Source organism: Gekko japonicus, unplaced genomic scaffold (genome assembly GCF_001447785.1).
Source record: "Gekko japonicus isolate JY-2015 unplaced genomic scaffold, Gekko_japonicus_V1.1 scaffold2027, whole genome shotgun sequence".
NCBI classification, from domain to species: domain Eukaryota; kingdom Metazoa; phylum Chordata; class Lepidosauria; order Squamata; family Gekkonidae; genus Gekko; species Gekko japonicus.
Window position 1 is genome coordinate 287,185 of NW_015176037.1, and position 17,696 is coordinate 304,880.

General features: G+C 45.1%; 1 protein-coding gene across 1 annotated transcript in view; it reads right to left on the reverse strand.

Moving 5' to 3' along the window:
- LOC107123394 (cadherin-like protein 26) overlaps window positions 1–17,696 on the reverse strand; it is a gene marked incomplete at its 5' end in the record, with an annotated part of 41,199 nt that overhangs the window by 2,604 nt on the left and 20,899 nt on the right. The window contains 11 exon segments of the mRNA XM_015426638.1: window positions 515–748; window positions 1,957–2,190; window positions 2,782–2,924; window positions 5,957–6,225; window positions 6,927–7,112; window positions 8,060–8,263; window positions 9,197–9,214; window positions 10,136–10,212; window positions 14,017–14,164; window positions 15,120–15,281; window positions 17,506–17,628. Coding sequence (XP_015282124.1) covers window positions 515–748; window positions 1,957–2,190; window positions 2,782–2,924; window positions 5,957–6,225; window positions 6,927–7,112; window positions 8,060–8,263; window positions 9,197–9,214; window positions 10,136–10,212; window positions 14,017–14,164; window positions 15,120–15,281; window positions 17,506–17,628 — 1,798 coding nt within the window.

Sequence of the window (17,696 nt, forward strand, 5' to 3'; positions counted from 1 at the left end):
GGGTGTGTGGCCTTATGACACACTTCCGGTGATGTCAGGGGGTGTGGCCTTATGACACACGTCCGGTGATGTCAGGGGGTGTGGCATATGCTAATGAGTTATGCTAATGAGTTCCCCTAGCTCTTTTTCTACGAAACGACCCCTGACTAGATTCAACTCCAGTAGCACCTTAGAGATCAACAAGATTTGGGGGTAGGAGCTTTCAAGAGACAGTGCTCCCTTCATCTGATATCTGACAAAGGGAGACCTGAGCCTTCAGAGTTTATACCCTGAAAATCTTGTTGGTCTCTAAGGTGCTACTGGACTTCAATCTAGCTGACTAACTTTTAATGGTTTATCTTTCTATTATGTTTTATTTTGTAAGCTACCTCAGGCAGGTTCCCTGGAACAGGCGGCATAAAAGTTTCTAAAAACATAAACAAAGTCAAAGAGTTAAACCCGAGACCTCTCTTTGTGTTTCCTCCCCTGGTGTGGAAAGAACTGGGGAGCGATGAAAGAGCACAGAAGAACTTACCGGAATTCTGCCCCAATTTCCAAACATCCTTTGTGTTCTCCTTGCTCTCCACCAAGTGGAATGTAAAAGGCCCTGCATGAGGAAAGTCATCTTTGTCTTCAGCTTCTATGTGGAACAGGCCTTTCTCTGTTCCCTCACAGACTTCCAGATACGGTGTGGTGAGCTTTGGTGCATTGTCATTAATGTCAAACAGGAAAAGCTGGATGGTGCCTGTGCCAGTCTGTGGCGGCACACCTGGCAGGAAAACACACCATGATCAATTTCAGATGCTCTAATCCCCCTCCCCCAAACTGGAAGGGGACAAGAAATGTTCACTCATCAGCTAGCTTTCAAGGCATGACCCACAAAGAGATCTCCTCAGCAAAGATTTCCCACAATATTTTTTCTCTCAGGTCTTATATCATTTGAGTTGGACTGGTTTGGAGAGCGCTAACGAGAATGTGCTGTAATTAATTTGAAATCTGGTGTTGGAGGAGAGTTTTTATGGATACCGTGGACCACGAAAAAGAAAAAAATCAGCGTGTTCTAGATCAAATCAAGCCTGAACTCTGCTTAGAAGCTGAAATGGATAAATTGAAGCTATCAGAATTTGGTCCCATTGTGAGAAGACAAGAGTCACTGGCAAAGACAATCAGGCTAGGAAAAGTCAAAGGCAGCAGGAAAAGGGGAAGGCCGAACATGAGATGGATGGACTCAATCAGAGAACAGGAGCAAAACAGTATGTAAAAAGGCAAGAATTTCAGAAAGCATTTATCTATCATGATTGGCAGCTAAGCTGGGAGCAAGGTCTGGTTTCGTGCGGCTCTTTCGAAAGAAACTTTTACCATCGTCAATGGCATGGATGAGGATGGTGTATGTGCTCCTGTTCACATAGGGAGATTCTCGGTCCAGGATTTTTGTCGTCGTCAGAATCCCAGAGTGTTCTTCAACAGCCACCCAGCTCGCCGGGTCAAAAGCGACTTTATATCTTAAAACAAAGGATTTTTTTAAAAAATAAAAAAGCTGTAGAAAACTGACAGGGCTTGCTCCTCAACCCTTCACTACACTGAGAGTCAAATTTCTCATTGGAAGCAGGAAGAGGGTGTGTTTTTTTGGCACAAAGACTCACAGCCAATTAAACCCTAGCAAGCCCAGGGGTGATCTACAGAGCAAAAAGAAGTTCTAGTCACATGGTCCTTCCCAGATTATCCCCAGCACCTACAGCAGCAGCAGCTGCTCTAAGGTGCTACTGGACTTCAATCTAGCTGACTAACTTTTAATGGTTTATCTTTCTATTATGTTTTATTTTGTAAGCTACCTCAGGCAGGTTCCCTGGAACAGGCGGCATAAAAGTTTCTAAAAACATAAACAAAGTCAAAGAGTTAAACCCGAGACCTCTCTTTGTGTTCCTCCCCTGGTGTGGAAAGAACTGGGGAGCGATGAAAGAGCACAGAAGAACTTACCGGAATTCTGCCCCAATTTCCAAACATCCTTTGTGTTCTCCTTGCTCTCCACCAAGTGGAATGTAAAAGGCCCTGCATGAGGAAAGTCATCTTTGTCTTCAGCTTCTATGTGGAACAGGCCTTTCTCTGTTCCCTCACAGACTTCCAGATACGGTGTGGTGAGCTTTGGTGCATTGTCATTAATGTCAAACAGGAAAAGCTGGATGGTGCCTGTGCCAGTCTGTGGCGGCACACCTGGCAGGAAAACACACCATTATCAATTTCAGATGCTCTAATCCCCCTCCCCCAAACTGGAAGGGGACAAGAAATGTTCACTCATCAGCTAGCTTTTGAGGCATGACCCACAAAGAGATCTCCTCAGCAAAGATTTCCCACAATGTTTTTTTCCTCTCAGGTCTTATATCATTTGAGCTGGACTGGTTTGGAGAGCGCTAACAAGAATGTGCTGTAATTCATTTGAAATGTGGTGTTGGAGGAGAGTTTTTATGGATACCGTGGACCACGAAAAAGAAAAAATCAGCGTGTTCTAGATCAAATCAAGCCTGAACTCTGCTTAGAAGCTGAAATGGATAAATTGAAGCTATCAGAATTTGGTCCCATTGTGAGAAGACAAGAGTCACTGGCAAAGACAATCAGGCTAGGAAAAGTCAAAGGCAGCAGGAAAAGGGGAAGGCCGAACATGAGATGGATGGACTCAATCAGAGAACAGGAGCAAAACAGTATGTAAAAAGGCAAGAATTTCAGAAAGCATTTATCTATCATGATTGGCAGCTAAGCTGGGAGCAAGGTCTGGTTTCGTGCGGCTCTTTCGAAAGAAACTTTTACCATCGTCAATGGCATGGATGAGGATGGTGTATGTGCTCCTGTTCACATAGGGAGATTCTCGGTCCAGGATTTTTGTCGTCGTCAGAATCCCAGAGTGTTCTTCAACAGCCACCCAGCTCGCCGGGTCAAAAGCGACTTTATATCTTAAAACAAAGGATTTTTTTAAAAAATAAAAAAGCTGTAGAAAACTGACAGGGCTTGCTCCTCAACCCTTCACTACACTGAGAGTCAAATTTCTCATTGGAAGCAGGAAGAGGGTGTGTTTTTTTGGCACAAAGACTCACAGCCAATTAAACCCTAGCAAGCCCAAGGGTGATCTACAGAGCAAAAAGAAGTTCTAGTCACATGGCCCTTCCCAGATTATCCCTGGCACCTACAGCAGCAACAGCTGCTCTCGTCTATGGTCCAATCTGCATTGGTCTTTCCCGCTGCTGTGCCAACAATCTCCCATCGTCTCACAAATTTCTGTCTGCGTTTCATGCCGCATCTGCTCTCCTACTGTTTCATCTCAGCATCGGCTATCTGCCTCATTTTATTGCCATTTAACGGTGACTCTGAGGTCACTATTTATTTATTAGTTACATTTGTACCCCACCCTACCCGCAAACGGCCTCAGGGCGGCTTACAAAGTTCGGTACAATGTACCTGGTCTCCATAAAACTTTTTAAACATTTCAAACAAATTAAAACAGTCATACAGTTAAAATACTCTAGCAGTTAAAGTGCTCACAGTCTCGGTCGATACTTCATCAGCTGAAGTGGCCCTCTGTAAGATGTACCCCCCAAAATTCCTAGCTCAGCGATCCTCTGGCCTCCCTGCAGAGTATTGTGAGGGAGAGGAATATAAGCTGGGTGAAGGGCACAGTGCAGGTGCTTTACTATTCCCAGTACTTTTCTGGAGCTTTGAAATGCTTGGCACATGTATGTTTGGTGTGGGGAGACTTGAACAACAGATTTGTCAGACACTGTGCTGAGACTTTACAATGCACTTGGAAGTTCTGGAAACCCTTCTGCACCACCCACAGCATAACCTGATAATGGTTCAAACACTGCTCTTTCTTTCCGTGCCTAATTTAACCATGCAACATGGAGACGTCTCTGTCTTCATAGAAATTTGAAATACTCTGAGAAGAGAGAGCCTGCAAAAAGGTTTCATTCTAGATAGATCTCATTCTTCACCCTCCTCTAAGGGGACCTGCGAGGTGTCACAGGAGAAGGGAAATCCCACACCGTCCCCCCCCCCTTGGCTGGTCCCCTGCTTCCCACCCTCCTCTCTGACTTTGCATCCTTTGCTCACACTTCTCCCACCCCCGCCTTCCCCCTTCACCTAACCTTCCTGCTTACCCGCCCCCTTGCCAGCACTTCTGTCCCTCTGGCCAATCACCCACCCGTCTTTTCTTCCTGTGTTCCCATCTTCCCACTCTTCCAGTGTTTCCTCCATCCTCCTACTTATCCTTTGCCAGTGCAGACCTGTGGGGGAAGCCATCATAGAATCATAGAGTTGGAAAGGACCTCCAGGGTCATCTAGTCCAACCCCCTGCACACTGCAAACAATTTTCAAATATTTCCCCCTCCACACCCCCAGTGACCCCTGTTCCATGCCTAGAAGATGACAAAACCCCTCCAGGATCTCCAGCCAAACTGGCCTGGAGAAACATTGCTTCCTGACCCCAAAGTGGCGATCAGCATTTCCCTAGGCGTGTAGGAAAGGGTCACAAGAACTAAGTACTGATGCAACCTACGTCCTACTTCCCTCTCATGATCTGCCTAAGTTCACAGAATCCCCATTGCTGTCAGATGGCCATCTAGCCTCTGTTTGAAAACTTCCAAAAGAGGAGAGCCCACCACCTCCTGAGGAAGCCTGTTCCACTGAGGAACCACTTTGTCAGGAAGTTCTTCCTAATGTTTTGCCGAAAATGCCTTTGATTTGATTTCAACTCATTGGTTCTGGTCTGACCTTCTGGGGCAACAGAAAACAACTCTGCACCATCCTCTAGATGACAGCCCTTCAAGTACTTGAAGATGGTTATCATATCACCTCTCAGTCATCTCCTCTCCAGGCTAAACATACCCAGCTCCTTCAACCTTCCCTCATAGGACTTGGTCTCCAGACCCTCACCATCTTTGTTGCCCTCCTCTGGACATGTTCCAGCTTCTTAAATTGTGAGGCCCAAAACTGAACACAATACTCTAGGTGAGGTCTCACCAGAGCAAAGTGATACTATCACTTTGCGCGATCTGGACACTATACTTCTGTTGAAGTATATCCAGAGCTGCTTTGAGCTTCCCCTTCATACCTGTGCCTGTTAGCTGCTGCTACCACATTTTCTTTCAGCATTTTGGAGTGTTTTCTCCCCACCCCCCAATCCTGAACGTGTGGCTTTTTCACATACACACAAGGCAGGGTTCATATCAAAATCAGCGTAACAGAGTAAAATATTCAAATTGCAAGTGCAGCAGTAGAATAAAATCTAGTCTGCAGTATTGTATTAACCAAGTTTCAGAGGGTAGCTGTGTAGGTCTGAAGAAAAAGAAGTGGAGGAGATTGGATTTAGACCCCGCCCTTCACTACCCAAAGGAGTTTCAGAGCAGCTTACAAACTCCTTTCCCTTCCCCTCCCCACAACAGACACCCTGTGAGGTAGGTGGGGCTGAGAGAGCTCTCTCTCGAGAACTGCTCTTGCAAGAACAGCTCTGAAAAAACGTATGACTGACCCAAGGTCACACCAGCAAGGTCACACCAGATTTGAGGCCAACAGCACCTCAGAGAACAACACAATTTTCAGGACACACGCTTTCGAGAGTCAGAGCATCTAACTAAGGGAGTTTTGACTCTTGATAGCTTAATACCCCGAAAAACTTGTTGGTCTCGAAGGTGCTACTGAAATCAAAACTAGGTGTTATACCAGCGAAGTGATTATCAGGGTGAGACAGCTGGGTCGTTTCAATTGTCCAGTATCCTGGAGGGAAATGGAGATAATCTCACTGATTAAAAACAAAGATGCAGTCTGGTGAGCTTCCCTGGATCCCCTGCTTAGTGGGCCACCACCGAAAGGGCCATCTCTTTTGGACACCTGTACAGCAAACCGCTCATAGGTGCAGAACCTTAAGAAAGCAAGCCTCTTCAGCAGAGCTCCATAGCTGGGGCACTTTATGCAGGAGTTGAGACTTGCCCACCTTATCGCATTCGGGACTCTGTCTGGGTCCCGCGCTGTGTATTGCCCAAGCTGGGTCCCAGGCTTCATCCCTTCCTCTCGCTGAAGAGCAAGGACTGGAGGGTGGAACTGAGGGGCGTCATTTGTGTCCAGGACTGTAACATTCACAACTGTGTTCTTGGGGGATACATGAAGGCTTCTCATTCGGCCTCTGTCACATGAAGAAAAGGGTTCTTCGTTCTCCACAGATATGATGAGGCTCCTCCCAGGGGTGCCGTCATAAACCAAAGGCTGGGAACAACACAACAACAACAAAATGAGAAATTTCTGCATAGATACTGTTGGGATGTTTGCGAGTTCTCTTGATATTCGTCATGAAAGCATTTCGGATGGCAAAGGACGAGATGGTTAGACAGTGTCATAGATGCAACGGACATGAAATTGAGCAAACTTCAGAGGATGGCGGAAAACAGGAGGGCCTGGCGAGATCTTGTCCATGGGGTCGCGAAGAGTCGGACTCGACTGTGCAACTGAACAACAACAAAAAGGCATGCTGATTTCTACTAAGAGATCAATAGAATTGTCTAAACGTTCTTTCCGCTAGAGCAAGATGACAGAATGCATAACCTGCTAGTGTTGGGATTCTCCAACTGGATAATCAATAGTTTGGGGGTGAGCCAAGGGAGAGAGCAAAGGGTTTCAGTTTACGGGTCTTTGTTCCTTCTCCTTGAAAGTCTTTCTCTCTGAGTCGGAGGTTAAGTTCTTAGAGAAGCAATATGTAGGTTAGAGATAGTAAGGATGAATTCTTTTACTTTTGTTCTCCAAGTTGCCTTTACCTACACTTTAGTAAAGTTATCTTTGACAGACAAATACACATCTGTCTGCCTATTTTAATCTACCTCTGCTAATTTTTGGATCTCAATACCTAACAGGTACACCCCAGACTGGTTGCCTCATTTAAACATCTTTGGTCTTTGTCAAACTTACTTTACCTTTATGATGCTTAAGACCCCGTCATTGGTGTTCGGATCTGTCTTAATGATGAAGTTCCCCGTTTCATTCCCTCTCACTATCTTATATCTTGCTCTCCAAGCAGGTGTGTCGCGAGAGTCTTTATCTTCCACCCGGAGGCGTAGGATGTCACCTTCCGTTTCGCCTTCTGCAACATCCACTTGATACTGGGAAGGGAAGCACGGAAATGAGAATCTAGATGTATGAAAGTCAGCTTTCAACATTCCACCCCATTTCCTGTCACACGTGATTGTGACCAAGGACTGGAACCCAGATTGGAACTCCACAAGGAGCAATTCTAAATAAACCAGGACCACAAAGAAGGAGGGTTTCGGGCAGGTAATCATGTTGGTTTGCAGTAGAAGAGCAAAGACCAACAAGATTTTCCAAGGTACGAGAGCCCTGACCTGGTTAGCCCAGGCAAGCCCGATCTCGTCAGAGCTCAGAAGAGAAAGGCGATTGTAAGCTGCTTGGAGACTCCCTAGGGTTAGAAAAGCAGGGTTTAAAAAACCTACTCTTCTTATTTATAACATCCAGCCTGATGTAGGTCCAGAGGACACTAAACCTTACATACTGTTCTGTGCCATTTGGTTGGTACTACTCAAAGGGGACCATGGTGGCTCAGAGGTTAAGACGCTGAGCTGCAGACTGGAAGGTCTGTAGTTTGGCAGTTCGAGACCCCGGTGCTGTGCGACAGAGTGAGCTCCTGTCTCTGGTCCCAGCTCCTGCCACCCTAGAAGCAAGTAACTTGCAAGAAATTGCAAGTAGATAAATAGGTACTGCTTTGGTGGGAAGCATTCCGTCTGCGCCTTAGCGTTTAGTCATGCCAGCCACATGACCACGGAAACGTCTTTGGACAGCGTTGGCTCTTTGGCTTGGAAATGGAGATGAGCACCACCCCCTAGAGTTAGATTCGACTGGCTTTAGAGCAAGGGAAACCTTTACCTTTACTAAAAAGGTATGCTGTGAATTGCGTTATAGATGCCAAACAATCCCGAAAGCAGTCCGGTAAATCTCCACAGGAGATAACTTCACATTTCATGACTGGGCTCCCGCTGAACTCTCTCCCACTAACATTTCTCATCGCAATAATTCTCCAGCTCCACATCCTTACATTTTCTTTAGTAAACACTGGCAGGTGGTTGTTCGAATCTTCGATGGCGATATTAATCGTCGCTGTTGACGACAGCTGTGGAGTTCCGTGGTCTGTAGCCTTGATCAGAAGTTTGAAAGCGCCGGCACCCTTGAACACGTGAAACGTTGAGAACATTAATTCATGCCCATTTAGGCTGGGGATTTAAAAAATCATAGTTTTCCTCTCCAATACAGTTTAGAAAAATCTACTGAAATGCACAGCCAGTTTTATATTTCTCCATTTTAAGTGCACTTTCCAACTGGATTCTACTATATGAACTGGCAAAATCCAGTTGGAAAGTGCACTGAAAGTGAATTACATAGTGTGTGTGACTGCAGCCCAGGTGTACTATCACAAAAAGAGGTAGTCATCTTAAATTTATGTCCAATAATTTTTTAAAAAACTTTTAATATATAACGTTTGGGGGTTGTCTTACATTCAGGGTCACCTTTCTTTCAAGTAAATACAGCATTCTGGTCTATGGATTAGAAGCCACTGGTATGGATTCTACAACACCAAAAATTGTTAATAATGCCACCAGGAAGGACCACTCTGATCATAAGCAGATGTCTTCCATTTTGAAATCAGAGCGCACTGCAGCCAGGAGTTCTCAGATACGACCTCAGCGGCCTCACCTATCTTCCAGAAGCTTTTGACATGGCTACTGGAGCACTAGTTTGCTTCGCTGGTTTTTATGAGACATATACTATGGTTGCATCTCTGGCCACCAGGTATGTCCTATGGCTTCCTTGGAGCCAAAATCAAACACCAGTTTAACAATTACTCACATTAAGCAGATTACAATTATTAGTACTATCATTTGCATTTGCTTAGGTTCCAAACCGTGCACAAATATTACTAGTATGTATTATTAATTGGGACAGATCCTACCATTTTGCTCCACCGTTGCTTGTGTACTCCTTTGGTGCAAGGACCCTTTTATTGATGCAAGATGCTGTTGTGTCAAGCCTTTTGAGTTGAATGAACACATACACAGGTGCCAATGGCATGAAATAAAAGGATACCCCATAGTATTTATTGCATTTCCCACAGCATACCATATTTTGTGTGGTGCTCACGGGAGGTCTCCCATCCAAGCACTGGCCAGACCCAAACCTGCTTCGTTTCAGTCACCTTGCTGGAGCATCTGTGTTCCAACCACATCCATGATGGCAGAAACCGCTGTCAAGTCGCAACCAACTTATGATGACCCCATACCGTTTTCATGGCAAGAGAAGAACAGAAGTGGTTTGCCATTGGCCACCTTTGTGTAGCAACCCTGGACTTCCTAGGTGGTCTCCCATCCAAGTGCTAACCAGGGCCGATCCTGCTTAGCTTCCGAGCTCTGATGAGACTGGGCTAGGCTGGACCATCCAGGTGAGGACCTTAACACTAGGACTGATACCCGGAAGGCACGGGCTCTTAGGTGACGTGAAGGGAACCTTTGTATAGTTGATTTTTTCTTTGCAATGAAAGAAGGTAGCCTGAATGGGTGATGGGCTTTTCATAAAGGCGTAGTGATCTCTTGGTGAGGTGTGTGTGTGTCTGCAGAGATTCCCTATCAGTCTGCAGCTATCCAAGGAGATAATGTGATAAGATAGTTTGGGAAAGTTGTCAAGGCGAGGTAGTCACCTAGATCTCACAAAGGTCTCACTCTTTATGACAGCAGAATAGCTGAGGTTTCGTAGCTGGCCACTGAGAGGGGGCAAACAGACTAGCGGTGTTGGTGCTTTGCTAGGTATCTATGTGTGGGTTGTTTAGAGCAAATCCCAGCTGCGTACATGCCTGAGACTCATCCATCCTTTTGAAAAGGGAAAGTTGCATTGGTGGGTAAGTCCTGAAATCTTCCTCCAGTTACTGCTTGGGTTTCAAAGGGGAGGCTCTTACTAATCTTTAGCTGGGTCAGTGAATTTCATGGTAGTAATTCATAGTCTTTTCGAGAAGAATCTCTTGCAGAAATCAGTCTGGGGAAAACGGAATGATGGGAAGAGAAGCGTACAAGAAGAGAAACTGTAGGTGTGCCAGTTTACAAGTAGCTTGTTTTTATCCAAAAACAAGGGAATACGCCACTCGAGAATTGCCTGTGCCTTCTTCATCAGCGTCGGAGGCCACTACCTGGAAAATGGGCTCATCTAGTATTGGGAAGAGAGAGGCGTTTACACCAAGTGCTCAGCCCCAGTAGAGGCCTTACTTGTGTCTCGGGGGCGGGGGCAATTCCTCTGACTTTGCCTCACTCACTGCCACATTCCCCACTCCCAATGGTGGTACAGTGGTAGAGAAACGGTGTCTACTTCATAGACTCACTACAAATAGAATGCCTATGCTAGAAAAACCATTTCCTAGCTGTGATGCTATAATATAAGAACATAAGAGAAGCCAATGTTGGATCAGGCCAATGGGCCCATCCAGTCCAACACTCTGTGTCACACAGTGGTCAAAAATACCAGGTGCAATCAGGAGGTGGGCCAAAACACTAGAAGCTCTCCCACTGTTGCCCCCACCCAAAGCACCAAGAATACAGAGCATCACTTGCCCCAGACCAAGAGCTCCTATCTATACCATGTGGCTAATAGCCACTGGTGGACCTCTGCTCCATATGTTTATCCAATTCCCTCTTGAGGCCGTCCATGCTTGTAGCCGCCACCACCTCCTGTGGCAGTGAATTCCATGTGTTAATCACTCTTTGGGTGAAGAAGTACTTCTTTTTATCTGTTCTAACATATAATTATGTGTTTTTGCCACAACAGACTCACACAGCTATCCCTCTGGAACATGTTACCATAAATAGATTATGAAAGTCAGAGAGCCTGCTCAAACGTTGGGCATGAGACCAACGTTTCCTCTAAGCTGTGGAGTCTTGTGAGCAAAAATTCTACCTTGTGAGCTACTGGCATTAAAGTTGTGAGCGAGCAATTTGGCTACGGCATAAATTAGTTTGCTCTGGGACCATCCTTCCTGAGCTAAGACATAAATGTGTGAGCCGGAGGCTAAGAAACTGTGAGCTACCTCACACTAACTCAGCTTAGAGTGAACACTGCATGAGACCACCAAGTAGGGTTGCCAGACCCCCCAATGGAGGTGCGGGGGTCCCCCGCTGCCAGGCCCCACCAGCCCGCCACTGATCAGCTGGCCGGCAGGGGGGCGGATCTTACCCTGAAAAAGAGGGAGATCCATCTGACATGCAGCGATGTGTCTACATCATTGTCCACATAACCCAGAAGTGACATCATCATGTCTGGGACATTGGGGCAATGCTCTGGTATTTGGGGAAAAAATTCTATGGTAGAAGCCAAATTTACCATTGCATTTTTGCCCAAATACCAGAGCATTGTCCCTACATCCAGGACATGATGACATCATTTCCAAGTCATGGGGCGGTGATATAGACATGTCGATTGGGCCTCCCTGCTGTTCCTGATAAGTCCCCCCCCCATCCCCACCGGCTGCCAAGAGGGACCTGGCAACCCTACCACCAAGGCTCCCTCTAAGCCAGGGGTGGCCAAACCCGCATGCAGCTCTTTCACACATATTGTGCGGCTCCCAGCAGGGCGGCCAGGGAAGCTAAATATATGAGCAAACAAATATCACTGAGCAAATAAATATCATTATCAATATCTGCTTTTACCGCTTTTGTTATTATTTTTGGCAGTCTCATTTAATGTTAAGAAAAAGCAAATTTGCATATTTCCCAGTAAAAACATGTAATATTTGTTCATGCCTTGTGGCTCTCAAACATCTGACGTTTATTCTATGTGGCTCTTACGTTACTCTAAGCTGTGGAGTCTTGTGAGCAAAAATTCTACTTTGTGAGCTATTGGCATTAAAGTTGCGAATGAGCGATTTGGCTGCTGCATAAATTAGTTTGCTCTGGAGCCTCCTGAGCGCTGTTTGCTCCCTGAGCCAAGACAAAAAATGTGTGAGTCAGAGGCTAAAAAACTGTGAGCTAGCTCACACTAACTCAGCTGAGAGGGAACACTGCCTACCACCAAGTGATGTGAACAGCATGCCTCTTTATTTCCACAGATTTCTCCCCATTTATCTCCCATTTATCTCCCTCCACTACCCCATCCACTAAGATATCCACAGAAACTCTTCATAAACTGCAGGTTTCAGTCAGATTCAAAATGAACAGCCATAAAGTTGCCTTATACTGAATCATACCACTAGTCCATCAAGGTCAGTATTGTCTACTCAGACTGGCAGTGGCTCTTCGAGGTCTCTGGCAGAGAGGTCTGCTTCATCACCTACTGTTTGGTTCCTTTAACTGGCGATGCAGGGGATTGAACCTGGGACCTTCTTGTCAGCTATGCTGCCATGGGGGTTGGGATGTTCTTTCAGTGTCTGTGTAAATTGCTTTCGCATTCCTCTCTCTGCTTTGCGCTGAAATGTTTATCTCTAAAGAAGTACAGTTGGCGATGTGTGTTGTCTGCCTTCCAGGCCAGCCGTGGGAGCCGAACAATTCCCAGTTTCGCATAGTAACACTTGCTGGCTCAATTAGGAGGGTGCCTAATTGGCCAGCGCAGTGGGGGGGGTGTGTGTGCATACAAATGCCCTATATCTCATTAGGTTCTCAGAGAGACCTTGGCTACGTAGCTTAGTCTATCAAGGACAGGTCCCATATGAGATATGGTCCAAGGAAATAAGGGCTAGTCCCTATATTAATGGTAGCAACTCTAGAGAAGTATCTTAAAAACCAGGAGATTACACATATTAAGAAAACTTGTATACAACATCAGTTAAGCTGCTTATGAGGAAGTCATTACACGAAACCAAGCACAAGCCGGCTGCTTCGTCAAGCTCTAGTAGCTTTTAGCTCAATAAGCCTTATACTCTTTTGACTGCCAACAGTAACTGTTTAGGATTTCCATTGATATCTTGGGGCTGTTGGCAGCTACTGACATTCTATTGTATTATCTTGTTATTGTAAATGTTTGGGGAAATTTTGTACACTTAATAGTGACTATCTAGTATAAAGCAATTGTATTCAGCATATTACTTATGTTTTAGAGTGTATTATTGGTTCTACATTGGCCCCAGTTTTGCTTTCTTTGTTGTGTGATTACTGGGAGGTCTGTTTTGTTTGGATTTGGCTACTTCTACATACCAAGCAGAGGCTCTTCCACTGAGCCACAACCCCACCCACCCATGCAAAAGGTGTCCCATCCTCTTTTCATTGCAACTATTCTCCAGTGCTTTGCAACCTCAACTAGAGCCGGACCCGTGTGAGTAAAGCATTTTCAGTGGACTCTTCTGTGTATTATGTTGAATGTGGAACACTGCAACAAATGAACCCACAATGTTAAATCCCCTACAGATCTACACAAGAGTTTCGATACCCAGCTCCAAATAATGTTCCCCTTCCCAAAAGAAAGTAAAGAGGACTGTGGTGTGGAGTAATGGCCCGCATCAGCAGGAGGACAGACTTCCGTCTCAGAAAACAAAACTTGCTGGATTTCCAAAATCATCCCTAATCCCCATCTGGCTGCTGCAGATTCTCCTTCCTTCCCGCTTCTTTTTAGGGCTGCAACTTCCAGTAGCTTGGAAGTGACAGCAAAAAAGAGGCAAAGAATTGCTCACTTTCTCTGTGCGTCTCCCTCTGAAATGTGATCACTTCCTTGTACAAATGCTCCTTTCCTCCATCTATACTTTGTATATTTACAAAGAAGGGAAGGGAAGGGCAGCTCTAGTGCGAAATCGCCCTTTGTTTGTATATTTACAAAGAAGGGAAGGAAGCAAATATTAAAGACAACACAGGTCTCCTTTGCGCTCTCACCCCCAGGAATCCAAATCTGAGAATAGCTTTGCACTGGAGCAGCAGAGGGAGGGAAGGAAGGAAGGAAGACGGGAGCACAGCGGTAGAGCTAATGAGCTATGCTCCTGCCCAGTTGCAGTTTCATTACAGCTTGCTGTGATGCCGCCGTCTCGATGATACTCACCTCTCTGGTGATTTTCTTTCACAGTGATGTTAAATTCGTTCTTGGGAAACTTCGGTGCATTGTCATTTATGTCTTTAATCTTAACATTGAAGAGTAACGATCTGTCCACTATCTCTCCAGTAGCTGTACTTGCAACATCAAAACGTACCTAAAGAATGGATGACGACACGGAAGCTGGTTTAGGCCAACAGCCAGGAGAAATGGCTTAATTCCTTTAAAAAAAAATTGTTTTGGGTGTCATAAATGAGATGACACCTTTGGGCAACATCACGAGGCATGACAGATTAAATTAGCGCCTTTGCCCTTTAAAAATAATTGAACACTGAGTTTCTCATGTCTTCATTTTATTCTGTCCTATTATTAAATCGTGGTATTCTATTTTTATCCTTGGCTTTTATTCTTTTTTTTCTTCCAAGGGGCTCAGGGCAGCTTTCATACTTCTCCATTCTGTCATTTTATTGCGACAACAACCCTGGGAGGTAGGCCAGGCAGTGGGCAACTCTAGAGGCAGCATACAGATTTTTCTAAATAAATAAATAATCTAAAGCACTGGACAGATATCATTGTAACGTCCCACAGCTTTGTCATTCAAAGGCAATGTTACCAAATAGAAGTTGTGATTACAGAAAAATACTATCAGGGAAATAATTAAGGGGGGGGGAACCCTGTTCAACCGGTTCCACCAATACGAAAACTTGAGGGCATCCAGTGAAACTGATGGGCAGTAGGTTCAGGATGGGCAAAAGGAAAGACAACTTTACACAGAGAGGGTTTTACAATGTGGAATTCACTGCCAGAGAATGCAGTAATGGCCACAGGAATAAACACTTTTAAAAGGGGATTAGATAGATTCATGGAGGATAAATCTATCAAGGGCTACTAGCCATGGTGACTGAGGAGAGCCTCCACGTTCAGAGGCACTAATCCTCTGAATCCCAGAGCCAGGAGGCAACACTGGGGGAAGACCTCAGCCTCTGTGCCCTGTTGTTGGCCCTCTAGAGGAAGTGGTTGGGCCACTGTGTGGGACAGGGTGCTGGACTAGATGGACCGCTGGTCTGATCCAGCAGGGCTCTTCTTATGTTCTTTTTAGCAGTGATAATTACCAGGAAAGAAGGAGTGGCCTCTCGATCGATGGAACGGTGCACATAAACGAGCCCCCTGGAATCATCCCCAAGAGAGAACAATCCAGCCTCTGGATACTCATCGACACCCGGACCGCTGATTAAATATTTTATGGTCATATCGTGCGATTTATTATTGAAGAGCTACAAAAAGAAGAAGGCAGTTGAAGAAAGGCTAATCTTATTACCAGCTAAGGTTCCAGTTGCATCACTCTTTAATCCTTGTGTGTTCACCTGCTGCCCCCCCCAACAAAAAGTTTACTAATCTAGTAAAGGTAAAGGTTCCCTTGCTCGAAAGCCAGTCGAGTCTGACTCTAGGGTTGCGGTGCTCATCTCCGTTTCAAAGCTGAAGCGCCAGCGCTGTCCGAAGACGTTTCCGTGGTCATGTGGCCGGCATGACTAAACACCAAGGCACACAGAATGCTGTTACCTTCCCACCAAAGTTGTACCTATTTATCTACTTGCAATTTCTTGCTTTCGAACTGCTAGGTTGGCAAGAGCTGGAACTAGAGACGGGAGCTCACTCCATCATGTGGCAACCCGGGTCTCGAACTGCTGATCCTAGCCTGCCTCCCTAACCACTAATTTCCTTTCAAAATGTTTAAAGGGAAACACCGACAAGTCACTGGAGACAACAATGTTGACCTAGAAGACAAGTAAATAGTGTGATGATACTCCTAGTAGAGAAAGCATATGAAGATGCATAGGCTTGCAGCCCCTGTTGTAACTTTCTCCATCGTAAAGCTCCAATAAACAGAAACAATCACCAAAGCAATAAGCGAGGAAGAGACGCTTCTGATCCAAACCCCTTGGACTTCATTGTTCAGAGCCATGTAATCTCCTTATCACAAGAAAAACTGAAAAACTGGCAGTGTCACATGTATTGTTATGTCACTTCTTGAAAAACCTGGAAGCGTCAGATGGTAGCTCTAGGAATCACTGGAAACTCTATGGTAACACTTTATGGTTTCAGGCGATTCCTAGACTTACTCTCCATCACTTCCCAGTTTTCCTGAGAAGTGACCTCATGCTGTATGTGATGCTGTGTCCCCATCCTCCATTCCTGATGACTGCATGGCCTGGCAGCCCTATAACAAAGTGACCCCTCTAAGTACTATGATCTTCTGCGCCAACCTCACAGCTACTATTTTATCTATCCCTGTATGTATCTGAAATATGACACTAAGAAAAAGGAACTTTCAGACTGGTGCAGACACAGAATGCAAAACATGAACTGGTCATCACCAGCTTGAACAGCTGCAATACGGAAGAGAAATCTTGTATCTACAACGGCCGGATAGAAGAGGCCCTTTCAGCCACTGCAGATTTCTTTCACTCTGTAGAATATCTAGATTAGAGTCCAGCTAGATTTTCAGGGTAGAAGCTTTCGAGAGTCAAAGTTCCCTTCGTCAGATACCATGAGCATGATACGAGGGAGCAATGACTCTCGAAAGCTTACAGGATGAAAATCTCATTGATCTCTTAACATCCTACTGGATTCAAATCTATTTATTCTACTGCAGACCAATGTGGCTACCCTCTGAAAGGATCCTGTAGAACAATCTGCACCCAACAAAAATCAATGCAAATTCTTACAGGCACAGGAACTTTACTCATCACTTAGAAGGGATGCAGTCTAAATCCACAGTGGAATGATGAGGTTTTCTCCCAGCCATAAGAAATACAACCCAAGCCAGCCTGATATCTGTTGGCAGAGTGTAGATATGCAGTAAAGTGAAGTACAAACTGTTTAAAGAATAAAGTTGGTTTATTAAGAAGAGAACAAACTTTGTAAGAAAGAGGAGAAAGAGAGAGAGAAGTCTAACTGTCTGACTAGCTAGGAGAGAGTCAGCAGACTAAGAGTTCTCAGCAGGAGCAGGGAGGAGACCTAACTGAGCCAATTAGGAGACAGGAAGGAGACTATTTGAAAATAGTAGGAAGTTCCAAATCTCAGTTTGCTAACTACTTGTCCCCTCTGTTGCCCCCTGCAGGATGTTCTCAACATTTTCTTTATCTATGCACAATAGACCTTGCATATTCCAACAATATTTAGATCACATTACACCTTAGATCAAACGTGTGCATTCAGAAAAGACATTATGTGGCAAAACTGAACTTCCAAAGGATTCCAGATTCTTGCCAATTATCACAAACTGATTACCCGTTCATCATCTTACCATATATGTGCCCCACGAGTACTGAATATGCACAGCACCAAGCAGGCCCTATATAAGCTTCTCCTTTACCAGGTTTACCTAAAAGAACTTCACTCTTTAACTCAATTGGCACTGGGGGCCAGGGCCAAGTGATATAAAGCACCTGACAGAAAATTTTTACATATTGATTAAAAAACTAAGCTTGTATTTACCTCTCCAACATTTTTGGGGAATGGGCCTTTGTCTTCCTCCTCAAGTTCCAGGGTGGCAATGATCCATCTTCTTTTTGTGCGCCGCAAAGGACGAAGGCTGTCCAACAGATTCAGATGCAGACCCTAAGAATACAGTGATGGATTTCTATGATAAAAGTCTATATACAATACTGAGGCAGAACACTTCTCTC